The following is a 25,705-nucleotide window of genomic DNA, read 5'->3' on the forward strand; positions in this document are numbered from 1 at the left end:
TTTTTCTTATGATTTTCTATAGTAATGTGTTGTTGTTATGCATTTTTTAATTATTCCAACTCTACTGATTTAATTCGTTTATGACTTTTGATGGAGATGAAGGATTGCTGTTGGCTTCTCTTACCTGTGCACTGCACTCCACCATCGCTCCTCCACGTGCATCTGTTGAATCCCCAGGAAGCGTGTGGACAATCGAAGAGAGACTTTTCTGCTCCAGTGCACCTGATGTCACTCATCCACACGGGGAAGATGCCATTTCGAAACATCTCATTTTTTGTATCCACAATGGATGCTGATCCACAGTTGAGTTGTCTACAGACCACGTCAGCATCCTTCTTCTTCCAGTCAAAATCACAGACCGTCCCCCAGCGATTCTCGTGTTTGATCTCCACCCTCCCGCTGCAGGCGTCCCCGGAATTCACCAACCGGACAGTATCAGCTCCCCCTGTGAACAAAGGACCAGAAAGAACAGGTTAGATTGATTGCAAAGGAATCTAATGTGTGAGAACAATTGTGGTCAATTCTTTTGAATATCCATGTGCCCCCATTATGATCTCTTTGTGACTACTGTAGCATGTGTGAAACCAGATCACACTTAAAAGCAGTGCTCATAATCAACTCTGAACTCTTTCAGGCTACCCAGCTGACTTCAGGATGTGTGTATTAATATTTTGATGATGACTCGGTTTACTATCAACAATGGAAGAGTGATGAATGTCAAAAACCTCAAATAGAAAATTCCAAAGAGGAGAAAAAACGTTGAACCTGGTGAAAAAGAACATAAAAGTTAATTGTAAAAAGAACCCTCACTCACCAACCTAGTGGTGACATGCTTCATCACTGGGTTCCCACTGGAAAGACCGAGTGTCCTCCCAGTGTTGGAAGCAAAAGGATTCTCCAGGACCAAGATGAACTTCTTCTCAAAACTATAGACATACAATCCTGCCACCGAAGGGGCAAAAGTGCTACCCATCGAAGTCCCTGATACTTGAAGGAAGATCTTACCTTCATATTCAAAAAAGTTCCTCTTAAGTGTCAGTGTGGGACAGTCCACTACAAAAGAGCGGGTTGTTGCAAAATACCAGCAATAAAATATGATTATGCCCTGGTTTTTCTTTGTGTGATTTTGCCGAGCGGTAAAATAAAGTTTTGTAATCGATCTCAGCTTAAAATAATCCCTGGCCCCTTTAAACAACAAAAAAAAGGAAAGAAACGTCATGACATGCGAGTCACATGCTCTGTGTCACATGACCCGTGTCTGATGTTATTTCAATCTACCGCGCCATGACCCGGAGTTCATTCGGGCGACGGAAGTGAAAGGCTTGGTTGACGGAGGGGAGCCGCCGGCTACAAAGTAAGTGCAGAATCGAAATGGGCTCTTTTAAAATGGCATTACGATTGGGAAAGAAGAAGTGACAGCACTATATGCTCTGTGGGGAGACATTAACATTGTTCTTACCAATCATTCTTTAGATTGCACGGCGTGAAGAAAAGCACTGCCGTGTCTGCCATGTTATGCGGAAATTAAGCACAACTTGTAAGTTCGGGGAGAGGCGCTCTCTCTTTATTATTCCATTTTTTAATACTCAATATATAACGGAGTCTGTACTGGTTCCGTTAAGGCTAAATCCACAGTTTTTTAAATTGCGTGCACATGCTTCAGAATACTAATTTTATGTCCTCGAGGCATAGTTCGGTCGTACTGAATTTTCCGAACACTACGCAGCCTCTGACATATTTCTTATGACAATCACAGTCCTTTTGAAATACAGTAACTGACTCTGTAACAAACAGTTATGTTTCTAGAACAGTACAACGCCAATAAATGACAAGTGTTTTTAGTCATTCCCTAGCATTCAGAGCACGATACATGCTAGCATGAACATATTGTCACCGATATGGGTGCCAGCTGGTGAAGGTGATAGTTTGGAAACACTGCCCTGTGAATGTTTTACAGGTATAAAGGGAACCATGTGAATAATTTATCTCTGGTATTTCTGCTTTGTTTTCTCTCTACAGGTATGAGGCCCCAGTAAATTACTGTGAGTGCCCACACGGTTATATCCGTGAGTAAATCACTAATTTTATATTTTTCACATAAATATCCTCATGGTTGGGTGCGCCTTAGCACGTGCACACGGCCGGTGGATTACACTTATGGTCCTTGTGAGACCTGGGGTTACCAGCTCTTATGGGGGTAGCATGGCACGAGCAGGAAGGCAGCCAGGGGCTTGTGTGTAAAGCAGCTACTTGACGCACACATCCAATGAAACACACAGTGGCGCAATAATGGAGACCACACCAGTAGTTGTATTTAAAAGAATCAAGATCGTTTATATAAGCTTTAGGATAGAGCGATGCAGTATTAATTCATCAACATTTCGGGTAAGCATTTCACTATGCAATTAAATAAAGCATTTCAAATAAGCATTTCAGTATGCAATTAAATAAAGCATCTCAAATAACCTTTTCATTATGCAATTAAATAAAGCATTTCAAATAAGCATTTCAGTATGCAATTCAATGAAGCATTTCAAATAAGCATTTCATTATGCAATTAAATAAAGCATTTCAAATAAGCATTTCAGTATGCAATTCAATAAAGCATCTCAAATAAGCATTTCATTATGCAATTCAATAAAGCATCTCAAATAAGCATTTCATTATGCAATTCAATAAAGCATCTCAAATAAGCATTTCATTATGCAATTCAATAAAGCATCTCAAATAAGCATTTCATTATGTAATTCAATAAAGCATTTCAAATAAGCATTTCAGTATGCAATTCAATAAAGCATTTCAAATAAGCATTTCAGTATGCAATTCAATAAAGCATCTCAAATAAGCATTTCATTATGCAATTCAATAAAGCATCTCAAATAAGCATTTCATTATGCAATTCAATAAAGCATTTCAAATAAGCATTTCAGTATGCAATTCAATAAAGCATCTCAAATAAGCATTTCATTATGCAATTCAATAAAGCATCTCAAATAAGCATTTCATTATGCAATTCAATAAAGCATTTGAATGAAGCAATGAACTCCCTTGTACAGGGCTAAACCATTTCGTGCTAACTCAATAGGTTCTTAGGCCTAAACAGGCAACGAGGCCCAGCACCACTCTCTTGTTACTCAGGGCCTAAACAGGTAATACATGGCCAGCCTGTTCTCAGGCATAAACTGTTACTTAGGGGTCTCGCCGACACGAGAGGCTCATTGGGGCCAACAGGGCTTGGTCTTACTGTTCCCCGGGGGAGGGGCGAACACGGGGCCTTCCCCGGCCTTCCGCCCTTCTCCCCTGGGGGTTACCTTTTATCTTCGGCCCTCCGGGGCCCTTGCGAAGGCTCTGGTCGAGAGGCAGTTCTAGGCTCTGTGGGGCAATTGGAGGGGGCTCTCAGGCTTCACGGCCCCCTCCGCGATAAGGATGTGCTTCCCTTGGGCCTTAAGACACAGCCACGGCCTGGGGACCAATTACAGCAGGGGCCGGGGCTGTTTCCACCAATCACGGATCCCGCCTCGGAGGCGCGCCAGCCAGGACCAATGGCTGCGCGGCGCTCAGAGGGGCAGGAGCCGGCTTCAGGCCTAGCGCGGCCTAGACCCCTCACCCTGACAGGAATTCCCTAGGCCCGGCAACCGGGCCTCCAGTCATGACCCAGCCGGGTCGACGTTCCCGGCGGTGTTCTGACCGGGTGTGGCCCACGCTCACACAGCGGCTTTGTTCTGACCGGGCGCGGCACACGCGCACACAGCGGCGGCCCTCTCCTTGCACCAAGGGCCGCCCAGGGGTAATATTAGCGCTTCACTAGGCGCTACAGGTAAGCACTGAGCACAGGTCACGCCTGAGGTCACGCCTGAGGGACGTTTCACGGCGCTGGGATCAGATTCAGTCAGCGCTCTCAGGGGGAAATACAGCGCTCGGTGGGCCCAGCAGCACATTGCAGAGGGCACACAGCTCTTGACAGGGCTGCAGTCTATTACACAGCGCTTCACAGGGGGGCAGCTTCTAGCGCTTTTCAAGGCAGTTACTTCACAGCACTTTGCGGGGGCAATTACTTCACAGCGCTTGGCAGGCTTGGTTACTTCAAAGCGCTTCAGGCACAGTTTATAGCGCTTCTGAGAGGAACAGGCAGGGCTTGCTCAGGACAGTTGGTCCAATACCTGGTTGATCCTCAACAGTCTTCTTGTCAGATAATCAGTCTTCTTGGCGCTTGGATGGCTTTGCGCCCTTGTGATGTTGTTGCTTCCACAGGGGGGGGTGAGTTGGCGGGTCCCTGGGTTTCCTGACGCTGGCCAGATCAGGGGGCTAGTCTAGGGTACCTCACTCAACTTAAGAGGCAGCACCTCAATCCTGTCACTCTCAGTGGCATAAGCCCCTGACTAAACCCTCCCGCCTAAACTCCTGTGTGGGTCCCCCAGGTCAGTGATGTCCCAACTGACTAGAAGGTTTCCCTCCTTTTCCTTATATAGTGACAGTTGGCAGTTGGCAGTGGCAGTTGGTGCCTCCCCTATTCTGGAAGGTTCCAGGAGCTTCCCTCATTCTAGCTATGGGCAGGCTGGCAGGCTGGTATGGCAACATTGTTCAAGGGTTCCAGCCCACTCCTGGCTACTAGAGTGCACCTATTCAGACCACGCTGCAGTAGCAGGGGTCAGTGGCAGCCATGTTGGGAGAAGAGAGCACCTGCACCCTGGCATTGATTAGCAATGGGAGGGTGCCCAGAGTACTAAAGCCAACAAAAAGTTGGTGTGAAAAATGAGGCAAGGGCAAAAAGTCACAGGAAAGACCACCCTAGAGCTGACAGGTCAAACAGTGCTGATGAATGCTGAGCGATTATGGCTCTTAAAGCTGAAACATGTTGACCAAATTTCTATAGGACTAAGGGTTTTCAAATAAAGGAACCCTTTTAGAAATCCCAACATCACCTGTTTTTAACCAATCCGGGTTGGACTATTAATAAAGTAGTTTACAGTCACACCTACGCATTTAAAAAAAAAACATTTTGCACACACTTAGCACAATTGGGTTTTTCACTGTATCAACACACAAAAGAACCAGCTCTGCTGTAAACAGGTGTAGAAGCACACTGGGATGACACTCGGTCCTTCCAGTGGGAACCCAGTGATGAAGCATGTCACCACTAGGTTGGTGAGTGAGGGTTCTTTTTGCAATTACCTTTTGTGTTCTTTTTCACCAGGTTCAACGTTTTTTCTCCTGTTTGGAATTTTTTATTTGAGGTTTTTGACATTTATCACTCTTCCGTTGTTGATTAATACTGATACTAGGGGTTAAAGAGTGATTAATAACACCCTGACTCTCCTGTTGTTTGAAGTAGACTTGGTTTACTAACCTAGTGAACCAATACTTGTCACATCCATAGAAAGCACAAAATATGTGTGTCCTTTTCGGGGAACTCTTCTTGATGAACCCCCCAGAATGATCACCTCCCTACAAACATGTTTAAGAAAAGCACCTCCCTCTCTCCCTCATCAGACATGCCAGTAGTTCTAGGTGAATAATTAAAATACAGCTCAGAATGCAAAATTGAGTGTTTCTGGTGGCCTCAAATAAACTCAGAAATGACAGATGTATGAGGGTTCAGAGGGTGGGTTGAGTGATGTTCGTGCAATGGGGTGTAAGAGCCCTGCTGAGATGGCAGAGACCCCCCTCTGACATCGCAAGAGCTGAACCACCCACCTTATCTAGAGCGCTGTGCCCGCCTGGCAGGGGAACTGGGCAGCCAAGAGCTCCACCAGAGCAGGGGGTGCCCCCAATGCTGACATGGCCACAGTGCTTCCTTTAACCCTCTCAGCATGTATTTAGTGCTCACATCTACACTCCCAACACAGAGTTTATATGGGGCCTTCTTTGTACTCTATCCCAGGGAATGCCAAATCAGTCAAAGTTGCCCCACCTTAGATGGGACGGAGTATCCTTGAAATGTTTTACTTTTTATGGAACTTGGGGCATGAACCAGCTGTTTATTAGCAGCTTACTGCATGTGCAGGCTCTTAAATATCGTCACCATTTTGGTTAATATTAATTAAGTGACATATTTTGCTTTTGTGTGAGTCTGCCATAGGTATACAAAGGGGCAGATTTTCAAGCCCCTTGTGACACATTTATGCCGCTGTTGTGATGTATTTACAATGTGACGCATGTAGGGAGATGCGTCACTTTGTAAAGCCCTGCGCCACATTAAACCTGCGTTAGGCCACCATATCCTCTGATTTGACTTACATCCTCAGCACTCAGTATATGATACCACGTCCTGTTTTTTAACTTGGCCTTGCAGTCCATTCACCAATCACTTTCCTCACACCCCTGGAGTCACTTCATGTTTAGTTCCCACTTTCTTCCAAATGAGATCTCTCACCCTGGTGGCATATCGATCACTTAGCACCGTGAAGCTGTGGTGCGACTCCTCTGGGTCACACGGTTTCACAGGGTGCACCAATTGTGATATGCTTTACGAAATACACTCATATGTTACGAGTCCTGTTTCTGTCATTTCAAGCCCTGAAGAAGTCTAGGATTTACACCCCAAAGACGAAACACGTGTTGGCTGGACTTTGTGATGTTTCTGGAATAAAAAGCGAACGAAAGAACATTTGCATTGAGACTAGACTTTTTTTGGCTATCTACTTTGGTTCACATTTTCCAAACCACTCAAACGTGTGTGCACAGGATTTGACTGCTTTTTATTTTCGACCTTGTGGTCCTCATTGGAGGGTTTTATGGGTTTCTCCCTCATCTGTTGCTCTGTTTAGCTTCTGTACTAATTGACAAATTACGACACACTGCAGGTGCTATAATTTCCTGTGTTAATCAATATCCCCATCTGGTTACCGAAAATATAATTACACCAGAGTAACCAACAGAGAGTAATTTCAGAGAGTAATTTCAGTAATTACGCATTATCTTGTGATGCAAAATTACCCAAATTATGCTAATACTCTGGCTTGAGTAATAAAGAGTGATTTGGGAAAGAATTGCTGCTGCAGGAGCACAGAAACAACAAACTAAGAAAGAGCGAGTAGTTGCTGGGCTCTATGTGTCCTGTAGCGTATTAGCACAAAATGCATTTGCTTGCCAATCTTTATTGCAAGGATACATTTTACCCTACGAAAATAGCTCCAAATGCTGGATTAAGCTTCTCTCATTATTATGCACAATTTCAAGTAATTTTTCAGAAATCTGAGAGAATTACAGCACCTATGCCCACCCCTGCTTGTGACAGGCGTAGATGTATCTATTAATTTCTACCATGAACTTTTAGGAGGGACAATTAGCCATCATCCTGCAACCCCTCCCCCCACGTTTCCATTGGATCATGAAAGGTGACATAGTGGTCAACCCAGACAATATAACAAAAACACCCCAACTCCCAATCCCTGATGGGGGCCACAGAACTTGCCTCTAAATGTAGTAAGCATGTTTATGCATCCCTGTTTCTTCACCCACTTCAATATCAATACAATGTCCCCCTCCAGCATGAAACAGAGTATTATGAAATTCAGAGCAGCTTGTTATCAGCAATAGTAAAGAGCTCACCAGATTTAACCAGGCACAACTCTGTGGCTGAGAATGAAAAGGGGAACAGTAAATAAAAACAAACAGTATCCTGAGTCATATGATCTGTTCAGCGGCCATAGAAGTAAGATTGGGCCACCTCTTAAGGCTGCCATAGAATCCTTGGCTTCTGTTACATCCTCTCCTGAGGGGAAGCCTCTTTGTCGCTTGGTGGCCTCCCTTCAGGGCTATACTGTGATTCTTCTTCCTCTTCTTTTGCTGTCCTCTAATGGTTTGCTCTGAGGTGGATTTATTCACATTCTCTTAAATCCTGTATGACTGCCCTTCCTGGTATGTCATCCAGCATCGGAGTCCAGATGGCCATTTGGTCAGTGCTCACCTTTGGACTCAAGCCGAGTCCAGACCTCACTTGGGGTGGTGAAGTATCTAGTGATACTGCCATCCAATATGCAAGCTTGGCCAAGAGCATTAATGAATAGCGTACATTCAGTTGTTGTTGTTTCTTGACCTCCAGGAACAAATTGTGTCTCTTTCAAGACCTCAGTCCAGCCATAGTTTGAGTTTGAGTTTGAGTTTAAAAATATTTCTAAAGCGCGTGTACACCTTGCGTTTCTTGGCGCTAAAGTTTACTGACGTCTCAAGGGGCGGGGCAAAGGGAGAACATGGGAGAAATTATTGAGGGAAGGCTTGTAAAAACAGGACAAATTTTAGTGCCTTTCTGAAGAGAGAATATTGGGTGGAGGATCTGAGGTGGGCTGGGAGGGAATTCCAAAAAGTGGGGGCGAGAGTGGAGAATTTTGAGCCTCCCCACTTTTTTCGGCGAAAGCGGGGCACTATCAACAGGTGTTGAGAGGATGAGCGCAATTCCCTAGTGGGGGCATAGGCTTTAATCTCCGAGGAGATAAATGCTGGAGCAGAGCCTAGCTGAGCCTGGAAAGTGATGCAACCCACCTTGAACTGGGAGCGTTCGTGGGTGGGGAGCCAGTGCAGGGATTTTAGGAGGGGGGTGACGTGATGGGATTTGGCCAGATTGAGGACAAGACGGGCGGCTTGGTTTTGAACCAGTTGCAGTCGTCGTATGTTGTAGGCGGGCATACCGTAGTAAAGGGCATTGCCATAGTCCAAACGAGAGACAACCATAGCTAGTATGATTAGTTTAAGGGCTGAGAAAGAAAAGAAGCGGGAGACCTTGCGAATAGTGCAAAGTGAGAGAAAGGAGGAGGAAACCACGAGCTCACCAGGGAGTGCATGGTAAGTTGATCATTGAGCTTGATACCGAGTGTTTTGACGGAGGAGGCGGGGGACGGAGGGGGACCAAGAGAGGGGGGCCAGAAGAGGGGGGACCAGGGACTGGAGCAACCACCTGTCAAAACCAGCTCTGTTTTATCAGGGTTTAGTTTCAGGTGGTTGTGGTTCATCCAGTACCGGATGAAGATCATGGTAGTTTGAAAGTTAGCCTTAGAGTCAGAAGTTTGAGATAGGGGGAATATTAGCTGGAGGTCATCCGCATAGTTGTATATGGAGACCTCCATTTGCTGAAGAGCAAAGATGAGGGGGGCTATGTAGAAATTGAAAAGTAGTGGGGAAAGAGAGGAACCCTGAGGGACCCCACATGGGACCTTCCGAGGTTCAGCCGAGAAGTCGCACAGGCGCACCGCTTGGGTGCGGTCTCTTAGGAAGGAGGACAACCAGACCAATGCCGAGCCGCCGACTCCTGCCGCCCTGACACGGGAAAGTAAGATGGAATGATCCACTGTGTCAAAGGTGGCGGAGAGGTCGAGGAGGACCAAGGCCTGCGGAAGGTTGGTGTCCAATCCTTCTCTAAGGTTGCCAAGCACTGATAACACTAGAGACTCAGTTGAGTGAGCTGGGCGAAATCCGGCCTGGCGGGGGGCTAAAACTAGCCCGTGCAGGTTAGAGCAGTGGGGAGGTGGGGCCCTGTAGGGGGATTTTCAATGGGCAACAACCATGGAAAATTCAATAAATAATTACTTTTTCCTCATCATCGTCCATTAAAATCCCTCCGAGCTCCACCACTCTGATCTGCATGGGCTGTGTGCCTCAGTCATTAAATCGCAACGTATGTGCACTTTGCACTTCTTAACAATCCAGAAACCTGTGCTGTGAGAGACCTGGGTGATTTTGTTTCTATCCCAGTACTAAAATATCTGCGCAACCCCTGGTCTGGGAGTGGCTCTAGGTTGCCTCAGGTAGTGGAGACTATCTAGAGACACTGCATGCTTGCTCTATGGAGAAGAACCTGGATTGATTACTGGCTAGCACTGTTGCATGGCCCTTTTTCCAGGTAAATATCTGTGCTGGGGCCCTCTACTCCAGTACCCTAACTAGCGTGCATTATTCCTACAAGAGCAACCATCCGATTGCCTGCTTTATCCAATTTCTGCACCTGAATTTGTGTTTCCATGACTTGCACTGAAGGTCTCATGGTTGCTATTGCAGATTCATTGATTGTCACATGATGTTCCAACAAGTTTCTGTGATCCACTCTTACTAGCCCTAGTTCCAAGGCCACTGCATCTATTTTTTGCTCCAACGTAGACTTAACATCCAATAAGGCTTGCAGGATAGCCTCAAATCTGCAATGTGTTCCTTAAGGCAACTGCATCAGTAGTTGGAGGGGAGTCATTCACCTCCATCACAACCGGATCACTGTCCTCATGTGCCTGCCTCCTCTGATCCCTCAGGCTTTCCCAAGATTGCTCAGAAACCCAACGAGGCCATCACTTGACCGTTCTCAAATCAGTCCTCCAAATATGGAAGGGACAGCTATGGTCCGTGCTCACATTGATTCTGTGGAGGCAAGTATCACTAGCAGCTATTAGTTTCCCCATAGGTTCAACTTTTCGTTGTGGCTCCAGTTTGAGGCCCAGGTTGCAGGATACAGTATATTGCTGCAGTCACATTACCACATAGAAGCTTTATGCCAGCAAAGAGGAGCTTGGTCAATTCAGGTATCAATAGGTAGAGGGGGGTGTTCTGCTCCCCCAGGGAGCCAGTGGGGAGTTGCGAGCCCATGGCCAACAGAGGCAGTACAATGCAGGGTCCTGGTCACTCACCGGCCCTGATATGGCTCCAATTGCACCTCTCCTGTCTCAGGTCTCAGTACGCACCCTCGCTGTCCTCTTGTCTGGTGTGGTGGGCTGATGAGTTGTAGAAAAGTGCCCTTTTTGGATAGTCATCCCCCCCACTTTTTGCCCCATTGCTAATGTCTATTACTTTTAAAGTGCACTGGAGCCTGCTGTCCAGGCCCCAGAGTAAGTGTTCTCTCCCTAAAACCAGTATGTATGAATTAACAATCCCAATTGGCAAAGACTTTACCCCTGTTATAAGTTCCTAGTATATCATACCTGTAGTACCCATGGCATGGGTGGTAAAGGGGTCCCTAGTGCTTCCATTACTGTTTGTGTCAACCTGAGTGACCCAAGTAAACTACCTACAGCAGGCCTGCTACTGAAGACCGCAGGAACAGTGTAAACTACCCCATTTCGACTTTGCCTTCACCATGTGTGGCAAAGTCAATGCACTCCTTTAATGAATGTCAGTCACCCCTAAGGAAGGCCCTGGAGCCCAGGAGTCAGGGTGTATTATATTAATGGTTTGGGCATGTAAGTGCAAGTATATATGTCCCTGTAGTAGCTTTACCACTAAAGCACACTATAAGTGACGATAGGCAGTCCAGAGCACAACATGGACTTGCACCCTGGCGGACCTGGGGTGGTAAATCCATCCCGATACTGCCTAAAAATGGTTAGTTTGGTTTCCAACAACGTGTCTTCTGACCCCTGACATTAATATTGTGCAAAGGGCGATTCAGCGTACACCCAGGTAGTTTGCATAGAAATTGCCCAACGGGTTGCCCCAGTTTCTCTGTGAACTGTGAAGACAGGATACTGACCTCCTCCAAGGCAGTGTGATAACTCTGAGGAGTCAGGAGCATAGGCCTGAGAGGGTATGAGGTCACAGTTCCTCCATCCCTCGTGGGCTCGTGAAGTGGCAGGAGTCAGGATCATAGGCCTGAGCAGGAGTGAGGCCACATATCCTCCCTCCCTAGTAGGCTTGTGAAGTGACACATCAAGGTGGTGAGCTTCAAAGGCTGCACAGCCTCCGTTACGCGTCCAGGCTTTGTCCAAGAGGAGTAAACAGCTCTCCTACTGTCCCAGGCACATTTGCACCCGGGCAATTGGGAAAGTTAGGTATCCTTCAGGTTTACACCCCGGGAAGGTTACCCACATCTCCAGGATGGGCTACCTGGGTTTACCCTAAGAAAGAATTCTGCCATTTTTAAAAGTGGTAGAAATATTGGTTTCTGGTTTGAAAGGGTGACACCCCAGATATGATCCTCTCAGGTGTGGATTACTTGCAGGGACTAGCAGCCCATTGGCCACTAGCTAGTATATCCCTAACCTCTCCTAAATCTAGGATTTAATTGACCCCCCAATACCAGAACCTCAAATATGACCCAACTGCATCAAAGAGGACACCTGAAGAGACCCATATTGACGTCACCAGAACGTTTCACAAAGCAAAAGAGAGATACTCGGTTCCTGTGTCACCAAGACTTGTCCTAGGCAATCTCTTGGATCCCCGAGACATTGGAACCCCTGTGAGCACCTGCAGCTCCCTCAGATGCCTTTGAACAAGGGGCTCTAGTCCCCTGCAAACTCCAGGTAAAATAACTCTCCAGATCAGATAAATGGCTAGCCCTCAGACCCTCAGAGGAGTTGCACAAATCCAGATAGTCTAGTGCATTGTGTGAACTATAGTCCTGCCTTTCCCAAAGTTTTAGGCAGTTACTGTATTCCCCGGGACCACAGGACATCGAAGTAAACATGTGCTCCAGGCTTGTTCCTTGCCAGTTACTCGATGCTGCACCAAAAGGGAACTCCATCATACATTCGTCTGACATAAGCAGTGACCCCACTATTTTGTTTTTACATCTTGTTCTCCGCAGCAATGTCTGAGTGGTAAAGGGAGCTCTCAAGCGGCCGCTTTTCAGCACCAAAGACAGCCAGGACACCTCTGCACCGGGGCCCTAGGGGCCAGGAAAACCTGAACCGACTGTTGTGGCTTTACCCAGTAAGGGTTCCAAGCAGCTCGACCAATTTTCTCTAGTGACTTTTCCCATTGGCAGCATAGATGAAGTTTCACTGGGTTATTTTGCACTGATTTTACATTGCTTCTAAAATCCATAACTCTCACATGTATGCCATCCAATTTTTTATATATAAATTAAGATAAAAAATACAATTTATTTTACAATTTTTTAATCTCTATCGAGTCATATTAATGACTTATTGTCCATGTTGATACTCTAAAATGCTTAACACTTGTTCCTCCAGTAATTCCTAACTGCTGTTTGCCACACTACCAGGACTGAGCTAAGGATGTATTAATGTTAATCCAAGGAGCATCTTTGGGGTCTGTGGAAGTATTACACAATAATCCACCTTCCTACCGGAGGGCTGACACCTCTGGAGTGCCATCCACATAAGGCGTCCGTGCACCCACAACAAAGGGTCTGCTGTTGCATCGTTCCCCGACCCGCTTATCAATAGTCCCCGCTGCTGCAGATGCAGCTGCAGGCCTCACCGCTCTTTTGTTATCTGCTTTTTCTTTTCTGATGACTGCATCATTCCCTGTCCCAGCAGCAAAAAGAGGAGAAACATATGGTAGGGTGGTGGAGAAAATAGGTACATGATGATACATGTGGGGGAATCTTGTAACTCACTTGTCTGCTATCATGACGTGCCCCAATGCACGGAATAGTTCTGAGATTCTTCTGGTACCATACACGTTGCACACCAACAGATCTTTTCTGCGGTGCCATTCGCTTGAGTTACTCATTAGTACCTTTAGATCTCATTTGTTAATGCTCACTATACATATGTGTTAGGAGTCTGTTATAACTCTACTGCACATACTGTCCATAACTGTTAATTTTGTGGTTGTCATGGATGTTGCTCTACACTCTCCATTTCCACTCCTCATTTCAGTGGATACTTTGTGATGCAATGCCTTGAATTTGCTGTGAAAAAAGTATACAAAGCTCTGTCTTGCACTGCAAAGTTTTACGCAGGGGCGGCTCCTGCACTAGGGTGTAGGAGCGTCGCCCCTCTGCTTTTCTTAGTGCGAGAAAGCCTAAATATATAATGGTAATACCTTTGAGTTCTTACCATTTTATGTTTGTTTTGCCCATTGCGGGCGGGCGGGTGGGTGGGGCTGCTCTGCTCTTTGAGTCATGCAAACTCTGCACTTCTCCATGCAGGCTGCATTGCATGTAGAACATGGCCACCCCATTGGCCCCTGGCTGGGTGCCGTCCGATCAATCGATGGACAGCAGAATGATTTTTTTTTTAAATATGACCCCCTGCCCGTGTGACCCCCCTCCCTGCTTGACCCCTGCACACCTGCCCAACCACCTGTGAGCAATGCCAGCCGCTACTGGTTTTACACTGCATCAGGGAGGAGTTTTGTATTTATTTTATGCATTTGCTGAAGCAGCAAACCTTGAAAGATGGTGCACCCTCCCAAGAGAGGTGTAACAAGGAGAAACCTCTTCAATTCCCCTCATTACTTCCTACATTCTACAGCAGACATAGAAAGAGGAGCATGTCTCTCAGAATTTTGTTTGGTGCAAGAATTTATCCCTGCCCGTAAGGCAGGCACAATGAGGGAACAGAAGTACACCATGTCTTAGTGGCGAGTGTCCTCTCTATCACTCTATCCAGCGCAGGATGTTGCCTTGCTGCGTTGCATTGTGTTATGTTGCACTGCGTGAAATGTCAGTGAATCCAGACCTGGATTTGTGCCTAGGTGGCTGTGGTATCCACAGTACTTTAGAGCATGTCTTGAAAGTGCATTCACCAGGTATCTTGCTTGACTTTTGTAGTCAGGGACATGCCTCGCATACAATTTTGATGTGAACCTCAACGCAACTGAACTGTATTTCATGTAATTAGCATAGCTTTGCAAAAATGACACTTAATAGGAGTATATGATACATGCTTGCACACTCCTGGATATAAAAAAATATAACATTTAAATGTTCCAGAAAACAAACTATACATTGATAAAAGCACTACATTGATTCAGGGTGAGTAGGATTTTACAGACATCAAGCTATAGAGTGCATGTGTAAATACAAAACATGAAGTGGCAGGTGTAGGAAGGTGGATATCTGACTATGGTTACCCCCAATCCTTTTGCCTGGTGTTCAGCTGGTTTTTGACATAGGTGGCCTGGGATCCTGCTATTCAGGGCCCCAGGCTGATTGCTCTCTCCCTAAAATAGACTCCATGTACCTTAGGTGCATAAGAATTGGAACTGGTTCACCTTATTGGCCCCTGTAACAGTGTACCCTAGGTACCCAGGGCATAGGTGTTTCCAATGCCTATCAGGGGCTGCAGCATGTATTGTGCCACCCCTGGCCTGGCCTCCATATTTGACACAACTGGCAGATCACTCAGCTGGGGTAAGTTGGTGTAATCACCTCTTACTTAGATATAGTATCCCTATATCTAACCTTAACTGGACACATGTTAACCTATAAGCCATTCCTATGGAAGGCATTCCTGGGGGCAGAGTGCGTGGTTACATGTGAGATGGTGCTCTAGCATGAGCTGAGCCTGTCTGCAGCTGTCGGGAACAACTCCCTTAGCTGTTCCGGGATATTGCCATACCATATACTCTTAAGTGCATTATAATCCTCGCAGTTATATGCTAACTTTGGTTTGGCTTTATCAAAACATGTCGAGTAAGGTGTCATACGATTTGGAATACTATCCCCTCGACAGTTCTGTCGATGGGGATAGCATTCCACCCTTCTAGAGGGACACGACATGTGTGTAGCCTTAACCCCGGTTAAAGTTAACCAGAGCCTCAGCATCACAAAATGGATGCTGCCACCACAGACACAAGTCTGACCTCCTGTTGCTGGGAGTCCTTCCAGCGAGGGAGGCTTGGACAAAGGGTTTCCTGCCTTGGGAGTTATGAGCACCACCCCAGACAGGATTTTGTGTATTGGGTAGGACAGGGCTGAATAAATTAAGACATGACCGGGGCACACAAGGTGTCCCCGTGCATAAGCCAGTCCAAACCGGTCCTGGGAATTTCCAGACCCAGGCCTGGCGAGGAGCTGGACAAAGGAAAGGGGGTGTAACTGCCCCCCTTCCCGGTCCCACCCAGAGAAGGGACCTAGCAGGTGAACCACCCCTCAGATTGGGAATAAGAGTGGGAGCAGTGCCAGAGCACCTGAGATCATCCTGAATCAACTTTAAACGAAGAAGACGACTGGAATTCGACATTCTGCTGCACAGAAGACTGAAGAGCATCTCCCTTGTGGCCTAGGAGTGGCCACCCTGTGAACACAGGCACCAACCAGCAACTCGATGTCTGCTTTGCCGCTGCCTCCCACCAGAGCCCGAGCCCAGAGCCTGACAAGACCCAGACTCCCAGACTTCTCACAGCCCGATCCACAGTCCCTGCAAAGAAAGGGACCCGTGGAGGCACCGAGAGACGTGGGGCCGGACCTCTTGAAAGACCCCCGAGAAGCTGACTGCGCAGCATCAGAGGTACCCTCGACGTTGTGCTTTGGGGACTGAGAACCCCCACCACCGAGCAGCCCTTGCACCGAAGATCAGCCCCCCAGCATCTCCACGGTCTGCGTGGGGCCCTCTTGCATTGTGCCACTCGACGCGCCATCCCGGCCACTAGCCACGTGGTCAGCAGCCATCTTGGCGATGAAACCGACAAACTACACTGCGGGTCTGGTTGCTCCAGACTTGCCCTCGCTCCTGTAAAAGGGAGCACCTGCTCTGACCTTGCTGGTCCGAGTGATAAGCCTTTTTCGATTCCTGCGTGGCTTGCATTAGACAAGGCCTGTTTGCTCCAATCAAGTTGCCGACACTGCCAACAGCGGGAAGCCTGCGTGCGACAGCTCATGACTGACTCCTGGACGTCCTCGACCCCCGGTGTCCATGTGGCTGCAGAGAGAAGCTACACCTCAACGCCTGTTTGCACCCGACATCGCCTGGTTCCAATCTGGTTCCACAGTGGTCACTGGCTAGTGACTTTGAACATTGTCCCCTCTGCTTTCAGGTCTTCACAACTTCAGATCCACCCATGGATCCACCGGAACTCTTCTCATCGTGCCGCCTGCAGCATCTTCAGCTCCAAGCACCATCGACCAGCGTGACGAAACCCGACACTACTTTGACCCTATGCACCCGCTTCCTGTGGGTGAGGTAACTCAGCAACGCCGGTGTTCCCACACTGGTACACACCTCTAGGGCCTGTGTCAAGTTTTAGCTTTCTAGGTCACTCGGAAGGTTCCTAACTATCTAACTTTGTAACTTTTACGCACCATAGACTTTACATTGGTGAGTGCGTGCACTTTAAAAACTGCACCCGAGTCCCGCGGGCCTTTCCCGACTTAGTCACTGCTAGTCCCGAACAGCTCCAGCGATTCCCAAGGCCTTAGGCCTGTTTCAATTTAGATTGGTATCTCTTATACCACTTTCTTAGTATATGGTTTAGGTGGCCCCTAGGGCTCATCCATATTGTGCAACTTTTGTGTATTTTAAACTGTGTTTTGTTTAATGATTGTGCTTCTGTGCTCATAAAGAGTTCAGGGGATATTTGTGGTTAATAAATATATATATATTTTCAATATATATCTGTGTGGTATCCTTTCATCTGGTATTCAAGGGGGTTGTGTATGGTAATACAGCTGGCTTCACATGCCTTTCAGAGTTCAGCCTAAGACTGCTTTGTCCACGTTACCACTAGGATAACTGGTCTATAAGGTTGACTTACAACCGATCATCATAAGGGTTGCTTGGCACGATACAAGGTGATGACTAGAATTAGTGAGCATCACATATCAGGCCAACTTCTCACAGCAGGAGGATCCTATTAGTACTGCACTTATGAGTCACAATGGCTAAGAGTAAGTGTTTGTGAAAAGTTCACTTCTCTGCCCATCTGTTCAGCTGATGCCTTCCCCAACAGGTGCACCAGAGGTATCGAGCCAAGGCCAGCTGGCCAGGGTGGGGAAGAGAGTCACTGTAATAATACATCATGTGTTAATGCTGTGAGTAACTGTGTCACTCTGGCGTCTACATATCAGAGACAGAACAGAAGGTATGCAATAGAGGCCCTCGCTACAAGCTCGATGGGTGTGGAGTGCATTAGAGGCCCTAACTACAAGCTCAACGTGTGTGGAATGCATTGGAGGCGCTCACTAGAAGCTTGACATGTGTGGAATGTATTAGAGGTCCTCACTACAAACTTGACATGTGTGGAATGCATTAGAGTCCCTAATTACAAGTTCAACATGTGTGGAATGCATTAGAAACCCTTGCTACGAGCTCAACGTGCGTGAAATGCATTAGAGACCCTCACTATGAGCACGAAGAGTGTGAAATGCATTACAGGCCCTCACTAAGAGCTCAATGTACGTGGAATGCATTGGAGGCCCTCACTACAAGCTTGACATGTGTGGAAAGCATTAAAAGCCCTCGCTACAAGCTCAACCTGCGTGGAATGCATTAGATGCCCTCATGACAAGCTTGACATGCGTGAAATGCATTTGAGGCCCTCGCTATGATCTCAACGTGTGTGGAATGAATTAGAGGCACTCACTATGAGCTTGACGTGAGTGGGATGTATTTGAGGCCCTCATTACAAGCTCGACGTGTGTGGAATGCATTAGAGGCCATCGCTACTCGCTCAATGTGTGTGGAATGCATTAGAGGCCCTCCCTACGAGCATGACGTGTGTGGAAGGCATTAGAGGCCATCATTACAAGATCAACGTATATGAAATGCATTAGAAGCCCTGGCTACAAGTTTGATGTGCATGGAATGCATTAGAGGCCCTCACTACAAGTTTGATGTGCGTGGAATGCCTTAGAGGGCCTCATTACAAGCTCGATGTGTGTGGAATGCATTAGAGGCCCTCACTACGAGCTTGACATGTGTGGAAGGCATTAGAGGCCATCATTACGAGCTCGATGTGTGTGGAATGTATTAGAAGCCCTCGCTGCGAGCTTGACATTCGTGAAATGCTTTAGTGGCCCTCACTACGAGCTCGACGTGCTTGGAATGCATTAGAGGCCCTCACTACAATCTTGACGTGTGTGGAAGGCATTAGAGGCCATCATTACAAGCTCGACAGGTGTGGAATGCATTAGAGACCCTTACTACAAGCTTGACATGAGTGGAATGCATTAGATGCGTGGGGTGCATTAGAGGCCTCACTACAAGCTTGACATGTGTGAAATGCATTAGAGGCCCACACTACGAGCTTGACATGTGTGGAATGCATTAGAGGCCCTGACTACGAGTTTGATGTGAGTGGAATTCATTAGAGACCCTCATTACGAGCTTGACAGGTGTGGAATGCATTAGAGGCCCTAGCTATGAGCTCGACATGTGTGGAATGCATTTGAGGCCCTCGCTACGAGCTTCACGTGTGTGGAATACATTAGAGGCCCTCATTACAAGCTCAAGGTGTGTGTAGTGCATTAGAGGCCCTTACTACAAGCTTGACGTGTATGGAATGCATTAGAAGCCCTCGCTACAAGCTCGACATGCGTGGGGTGCATTAGAGGCCCTTACTACAAGCTCGACATGCGTGAAATGCATTAGAGGCCCTCGCTACGAGCTCGAACTGCGTGGAATGCATTAGAGGCCCTCACTACGAGCTTGATGTGTGTGGAATGCATTAGAGGCCCTCTTAACAAGCTCAACATTTGTGGAATGCTTTAGAAGCCCTCCCTACAAGCTCAATGTGCGTGGAATGCATTACAGGCTGTCACTACAAGCTCGACTAGTGTGGAGTGCATTAGAGGCTGTCACTACAAGCTTGACATTTGTGGAATGCATTTGAATCCCTCGCTACAAGCTTGACGTGCATGGAGTGCATTAAAGGCTCTCACTACAAGCTTGACGTGCATGAAATGCATTAGAGGCCTTCGATACGAGCTCGACGTGCTTGGAATGCATTAGAGGCCCTCACTACGATCTTGACGTGTGTGGAAGGCATTAGAGGCCATCATTACAAGCTCGACAGGTGTGGAATGCATTAGAGAGCCTTACTACAAGCTTGACATGAGTGGAATGCATTAGATGCGTGGGGTGCATTAGAGGCCTCACTACAAGCTTGACATGCGTGAAATGCATTAGAGGCCCACACTACGAGCTTGACGTGTGTGGAAGGCATTAGAGGCCATCATTACAAGCTCGACAGGTGTGGAATGCATTAGAGACCCTTACTACAAGCTTGACATGAGTGGAATGCATTAGATGCGTGGGGTGCATTAGAGGCCTCACTACAAGCTTGACATGTGTGAAATGCATTAGAGGCCCACACTACGAGCTTGACATGTGTGGAATGCATTAGAGGCCCTGACTACGAGTTTGATGTGAGTGGAATTCATTAGAGACCCTCATTACGAGCTTGACAGGTGTGGAATGCATTAGAGGCCCTAGCTATGAGCTTGATGTGTGTGGAATGCATTAGAGGCCCTCTTAACAAGCTCAACATTTGTGGAATGCTTTAGAAGCCCTCCCTACAAGCTCAATGTGCATGGAATGCATTACAGGCTCTCACTATGAGCTCTACTGGTGTGGACTGCATTAGAGGCTGTCACTACAAGCTCGACTGGTGTGGAGTGCATTAGAGGCTGTCACTACAAGCTTGACATTTGTGGAATGCATTCGAATCCCTCGCTACAAGCTTGACATGCATGGAGTGCATTAAAGGCTCTCACTACAAGCTTGACGTGCATGAAAAGCATTAGAGGCCTTCGATACAAGCTTGACGTGTGTGGAATGCATTAGAGGCCCTCTCTATGTGATCGACATGTGTGAAATTCATTAGAGGCCCTCGCTGTGAGCTTGATGTGCATGGAATGCATTTGAGGCCCTCACTGCAAGCTTGACGTGTGTGGAATGCATTAGAAGCCCCCGCTACAAGCTTGACGTGTGTGGAGTGCATAAGAGGTCCTCACTACAAGCTTGACGTGCATGAAATGCATTAGAGGCCCTCGCTACGAGCTCAACGTGCGTGGAATGCATTAGAGGCCCTCACTACGAGCTTGATGTGTGTGGAATGCATTTGAGGGCCTCTTAACAAGCTCGACTTGTGTGAAATGCATTAGAAGCCCTCGCTACAAGCTCGACGTGCGTGGAATGCATTAGAGGCCCTCGCTACGAGCACGACGTGTGTGGAATGCATTAGAGGCCCTCTCTATGTGCTCAACATTCGTGAACTGCATTAAAGGACATCACTACGAGCTTGACATATGCGGAAGGCATTAGAGGCCATCATTACAAGGTCCACGTGTGTGGAATGTATTAGAAGCCCTCGCTACAAGTTCGACATGTGTGGAATGCATTAGAGGCCCTCACTACAAGCTCGATGTGCTTGGAATGCATTAGAAGCCTGCACTACAAGCTCAACGTGCGTAGAATGCATTGGAGGACCTCATTACAAGCTCAATGTGTGTGGAATTCATTAGAGGCTCTCACTACAAGCTCGACGTGCGTGGAAGGCATTAGATGCCCTCACTTCAAGTGTGATGTGCATGGAATGCATTAGAGGTCCTCACTACAAGCTTGACGTGCGTGGAATGCATTAGAGGCCCTCATTACAAGCTTGACTTGTGTGTTAATCCCTGCACTGAAGAGCCTCCGGAAGGCCTGGGTCTTGGGGTGCCCACCCAGCACACATCCCCATGTTCAGTCATACTAGTTCAGCAGTTGTTTCTTCTCGGCTCTGGTGATCGGGGGGTGGAACCCCCTTCTTGTCCAGTTATGCCACACTAACGAGTCATCACTCAAAAAGATCCTTAAAAGAACAGTATTCACTGCGATTTCATTTGGAATTGGAGAGTGGATTTCTGTGCCTTTAGAATAGCGCAGAGACACCCTTCGGAGGAGCTGTTACGCTCTACAAAACATTTCATTCATTCATTCCTGTTAAGACACACACAAGAGTTATGAGTTTTGCGTCTTTATCAGGCTCATGAGCTATAAAAAGTGCACACCTTGTTAACAGGTGAAAGGGCACTCCGGGACATGTAGAGTTTCTTGTGGTAAGCACAAAAGTGTGCACATTTCACCTCATTAACCAACAATAGACCTTCGACTTAACGCAGCCGATATTAAACAACTTGGGGTCAGAGTTCACTTGTATGATAACATCTGATGACGTGTCACTCATAATGAGGGACTATGTCTCATGAGATTCCTCCTGACAGTCTCTCATGGGTGAGGGTTCACTACCGCTGATGCCCCCCTGACATGATTCCTGACACCTTCAAGACCCTTGTAGGGCACCATTTTAGGGCTACTACAGAAGACTCCTGACAGTCACTCAGGGGTGAGGGTTCACTAACACTGTTGTCCCTCTGACATCAGGATTCCTGAAACACCCAAGACACCTTTTAGGGCCACTACGGTAGGCTCTTGACAATCACTCAGGTGTAAGGGTTCACTAATACTGCAGTCTCTCTGCCTTCACGATTTCTGACACCCCCATACCCCTGCAGGGCCCCTTTCAGGGCCACTGGGGAAGCCCATGGCATTGAAGCTGCTTTGACCACAGCAGGGAACCGGGCTAGAAGCCTGCAGGTCTGTCTGCAGGCACCCAGGTTACACCACACAAATCACCAATCTATGGTAGGGCCAGACGTCAAGCAGAGAATGAAAATAAATACTTCATAAAACTGCCAGTCTCCTCCATGCAAGAAAACAAAGTGATCCTAAAAATGGGGTTCTATTCCCATCCTGGTGCTATGTTTCATATAGGTACACTAATATAGGCCCGGTTAATAACATACACCTTCACCTACATTACCTCCCTTATACTACACAGTAACAAGCCTTTAGGATTGAACCTCTGCCAAGTTCTAGTCCTGGGCGCAGAAGGGGGAGTTTTCCCTGAGCAATAGGGCCCTATAACTTCATCAATAGACTCATACAGTATGAATGAATATCCATAAGGGTTCTTGGAAACCAGGCAGAGGCAACACCATCTGGAAAATATCTACGTACAAGGTTCATCCCATACGACATCCTCAAATCTAACAATGGCTAATATAAGAAACAAGGGACCAAGAAACCCTTGATACTTTTTGTATAAATACAGCACATCTTGCTACGGATAGGAAAGGAGACCAAGACTTCCAGGCCGACACACTGACCAGAGACGCTGAGGCTCGTTGATGCAGTTGTTCCAGCTGACAGTGGTCTAACACATCCCTTGCAGGATATCCAACTCGATACTAGGATGGGGTCCTACACTCTCTCAGTCCAGGAAATGGGGCTAGACTAAATCCTAGAGGGATTATTAGCTTCACAGCTACTTAGGCATCGTAGGACTACGCACACTTTTATCAAGCATTTTACATTCATGTATGCATTCATTATTATTGCAAGATGGTAGAACTGTAGTATCATTTTATTTTCACTGTACTGCTAATCATATATATCTGCTACTGTCTAACGGTTGTTGCAGCACATCTATTTTACACTAGAAGAACAACTGTAAAATAAATATTTATTCTCACATGCCTGACTGTTTCTTCTGTGTAACTCTCTGAGACCGAATAAGTGAGCACGAGTGACTGAGCGAAAAGTAGTATATTGTTTCCCTGACTCTGAGGGATCAGGGTTGTCATGTCCTGAGGTTGCCAAAAACGAACTTCTCCCCAATAAAAAGAGAGTCTAGTGGCACTGTGAGCTATCTAATGCAAACAGGCTAACATTCTCGGTGGGGGTGCTCAGATCTAGTCTGCCACCAAACCCACAGTTTATGTTATCTGGAACACGCAGATCCTGTATACGTAATATAGGAACTACGGTTATGTATCTTCATTTAGGAATTCAACCAGCTCTGGAGCAACCGCCTGCCCAGTTAAAAACTGCATAGAGCGCAGAATATAGACTCTGGCCTGGAAAAGGGGAGCCTCACACTCATCGAGCCAATCCGCAGGAAGGATGAAGAATGCTGCCATTCTCCAGCCAATCCGTAGGAAGGATAAAAGATGCTGCCATTTTCCGGCCAAGCCCCTGGAAGGGTGAAAGATGCTGCCCTTCTCCAGACAAGCTGCTGGAAGGATGAAAGATGCTGCCATCCTCCTGACAAGCCGCTGGAAGGATGACAGATGCTGCAATTCTCCAGCCAAGACGCTGGAAGGATGAAATATGCTGCCATTCTCCAGCCAAGCCACTGGAAGGATGGAAGATGCTGTCATTCTCCAGCCAAGCCGCTGGAAGGATGACAGATGCTGCAATTCTCCAGCCAAGCCGCTGGAAGGATGAAAGATGTTGCTATTCTTTAGCCAAGCCACTGGAAGGATGAAAGATGCTGCCATTTTCCAGCCAAGCCACTAGAAGGATGAAAAATGCTGCCATTCTCCAGTCAAGCCACTGGAAGGATGAAATATGCTGCAATTCTTCAGCAAAGCAACTGGAAGGATGAGCGATGCTGCATTCCTACAGCCAAGGCAATGGAAGAATGAAAGATACTGCCATTCACCAACCAAGCCACTGAAAGGATGAGAGATGCTCCATGGAGAACTCAGCCAGGCCACTGGAAGGATACATTATGCTGTGTGAATCCATCAGCCAAGCTGCTAGAAGGATGAAACATGCTGCCATTCACCAGCCAAGCCACTGGAAGGATGAAAGATGCAGCATGGAGAACGCAGCCAAGCGACTGGAAGGATGAAATATGATGTGTGGTTCCCTCAGTCAAGCTGCTGGGAGGATGAAACATGCTGCCATTTTCCAGCCAAGCCACTGAAGGATGAAAGATGCTGCCATTCTCCAGCCAAGCCACAAGAAGGATGAAAGATGCTGCCATTCTCCAGCCAAGGTACAAGAAGGTAAAATATGCTGCCATTCTCCAGCCAAGCCACTGGAATGAGGAAAGATGCTGCCATTCTCCAGCCAAGGTACAAGAAGGTAAAAGATGCTGCCATTCTCCAGCCAAGCCACTGGAAGGAGGAAAGATGCTGCCATTCTCCAGCCAAGGTACAAGAAGGTAAAAGATGCTGCCATTCTCCAGCCAAGCCACTGGAAGGAGGAAAGATGCTGCCATTCTATAGCCAAGCCACTGGAAGGATGGGATATGCTGAAAATCTGCAGCCAAGTAACTGGAAGGATGGAATATGCTGCCATTCTCCAGCCAAGCCACTGGAAGGATGAAAGATGATGCCATTCTTCAGCCAAGCAGCTAGAAGGATGAAAGATGCTGCCATTCTATAGCCAAGCTACTGGAAGGATGGAATAAGCTGCAAATCTCCAGCAAAGCTGCTGGAAGGATGAAAGATGCTACCTTTCTTCCGCCAAGGCAATGGAAAGATGAAAGATGCTGCCATTCTCCAGCCAAGCCACTGGAAGGATGAAAGATGTTGCCATTCTCCAGCCAAGCCACTGGAAGGATGAAAGATCCTCTCATTCTGCAGTCAAGTCACTGGAAGGATGAAAGATGCTGCCATTCTCCAGACAAGCCACTGGAAGGAAGAAAGATGTTGCCATTCTCCAGCCAAGCCACTGGAAGGATGAAAGATGCTGTCAATCTCCAGCCAAGCCACTGGAAGGATAAAGATGCTGCGTGGCTGCAGGCAGACCCTAATCCAGAACATACACACCTAAATATACAACTGATCAGGGTTTCAAGTGGGCCGGATCCTGCCGATCCGGGGTAATGACTGAGTGGGTAAGGGCAACAGCTGTTGTTTTCTTGGTAACACTTTGTTCTGCTTTGCCTTGTGTGATGGAGGTTTGAGACGGAGTGCACATTTACACTAGAGGCGTTTGTAGTCTTCACAGTTTAATCTGCACTATTTGCAGGGCTTGCTTTTAAATCATTGGAGTTCCTTTTGGTATATCTCTGGATTGCCTCATTTCTATGCTAGTTTGAAGGTGAAATGCAGTGCGCAACTGTCTGCTTTCCACTCTTAATACTATTTGTAATACACTCATGATGGTGATATTGTTAAATCCTGATGAACCCATATGATTATAAAAATGAAAACATTTATAGTGGTTGTGCACTGCTGGCCTACCACTTGTTACTAATGTCCCCAATTCCTGTGGGCTTAGTTTTTTCTTTCTTTCTTTATTCACAGAGCGTTGCCTCA

The 25,705-nt window shown here is 47.0% G+C and overlaps 1 protein-coding gene across 1 annotated transcript in view; it reads right to left on the reverse strand.

The window, feature by feature from the left end:
• The window catches only part of LOC147678939 (CD5 antigen-like), a 445,953-nt gene that overhangs the window by 151,026 nt on the left and 269,222 nt on the right, over positions 1-25,705 (reverse strand). Inside the window, exon 4 of the mRNA XM_086942689.1 lies at positions 125-445. Coding sequence (XP_086798815.1) covers positions 125-445 — 321 coding nt within the window. The remainder of the gene's footprint in view (positions 1-124; positions 446-25,705) is intronic.

Source organism: Lissotriton vulgaris, chromosome 11, assembly GCF_964263255.1.
Source record: "Lissotriton vulgaris chromosome 11, aLisVul1.2, whole genome shotgun sequence".
In the NCBI taxonomy this organism is placed as follows: Eukaryota; Metazoa; Chordata; class Amphibia; order Caudata; family Salamandridae; genus Lissotriton; species Lissotriton vulgaris.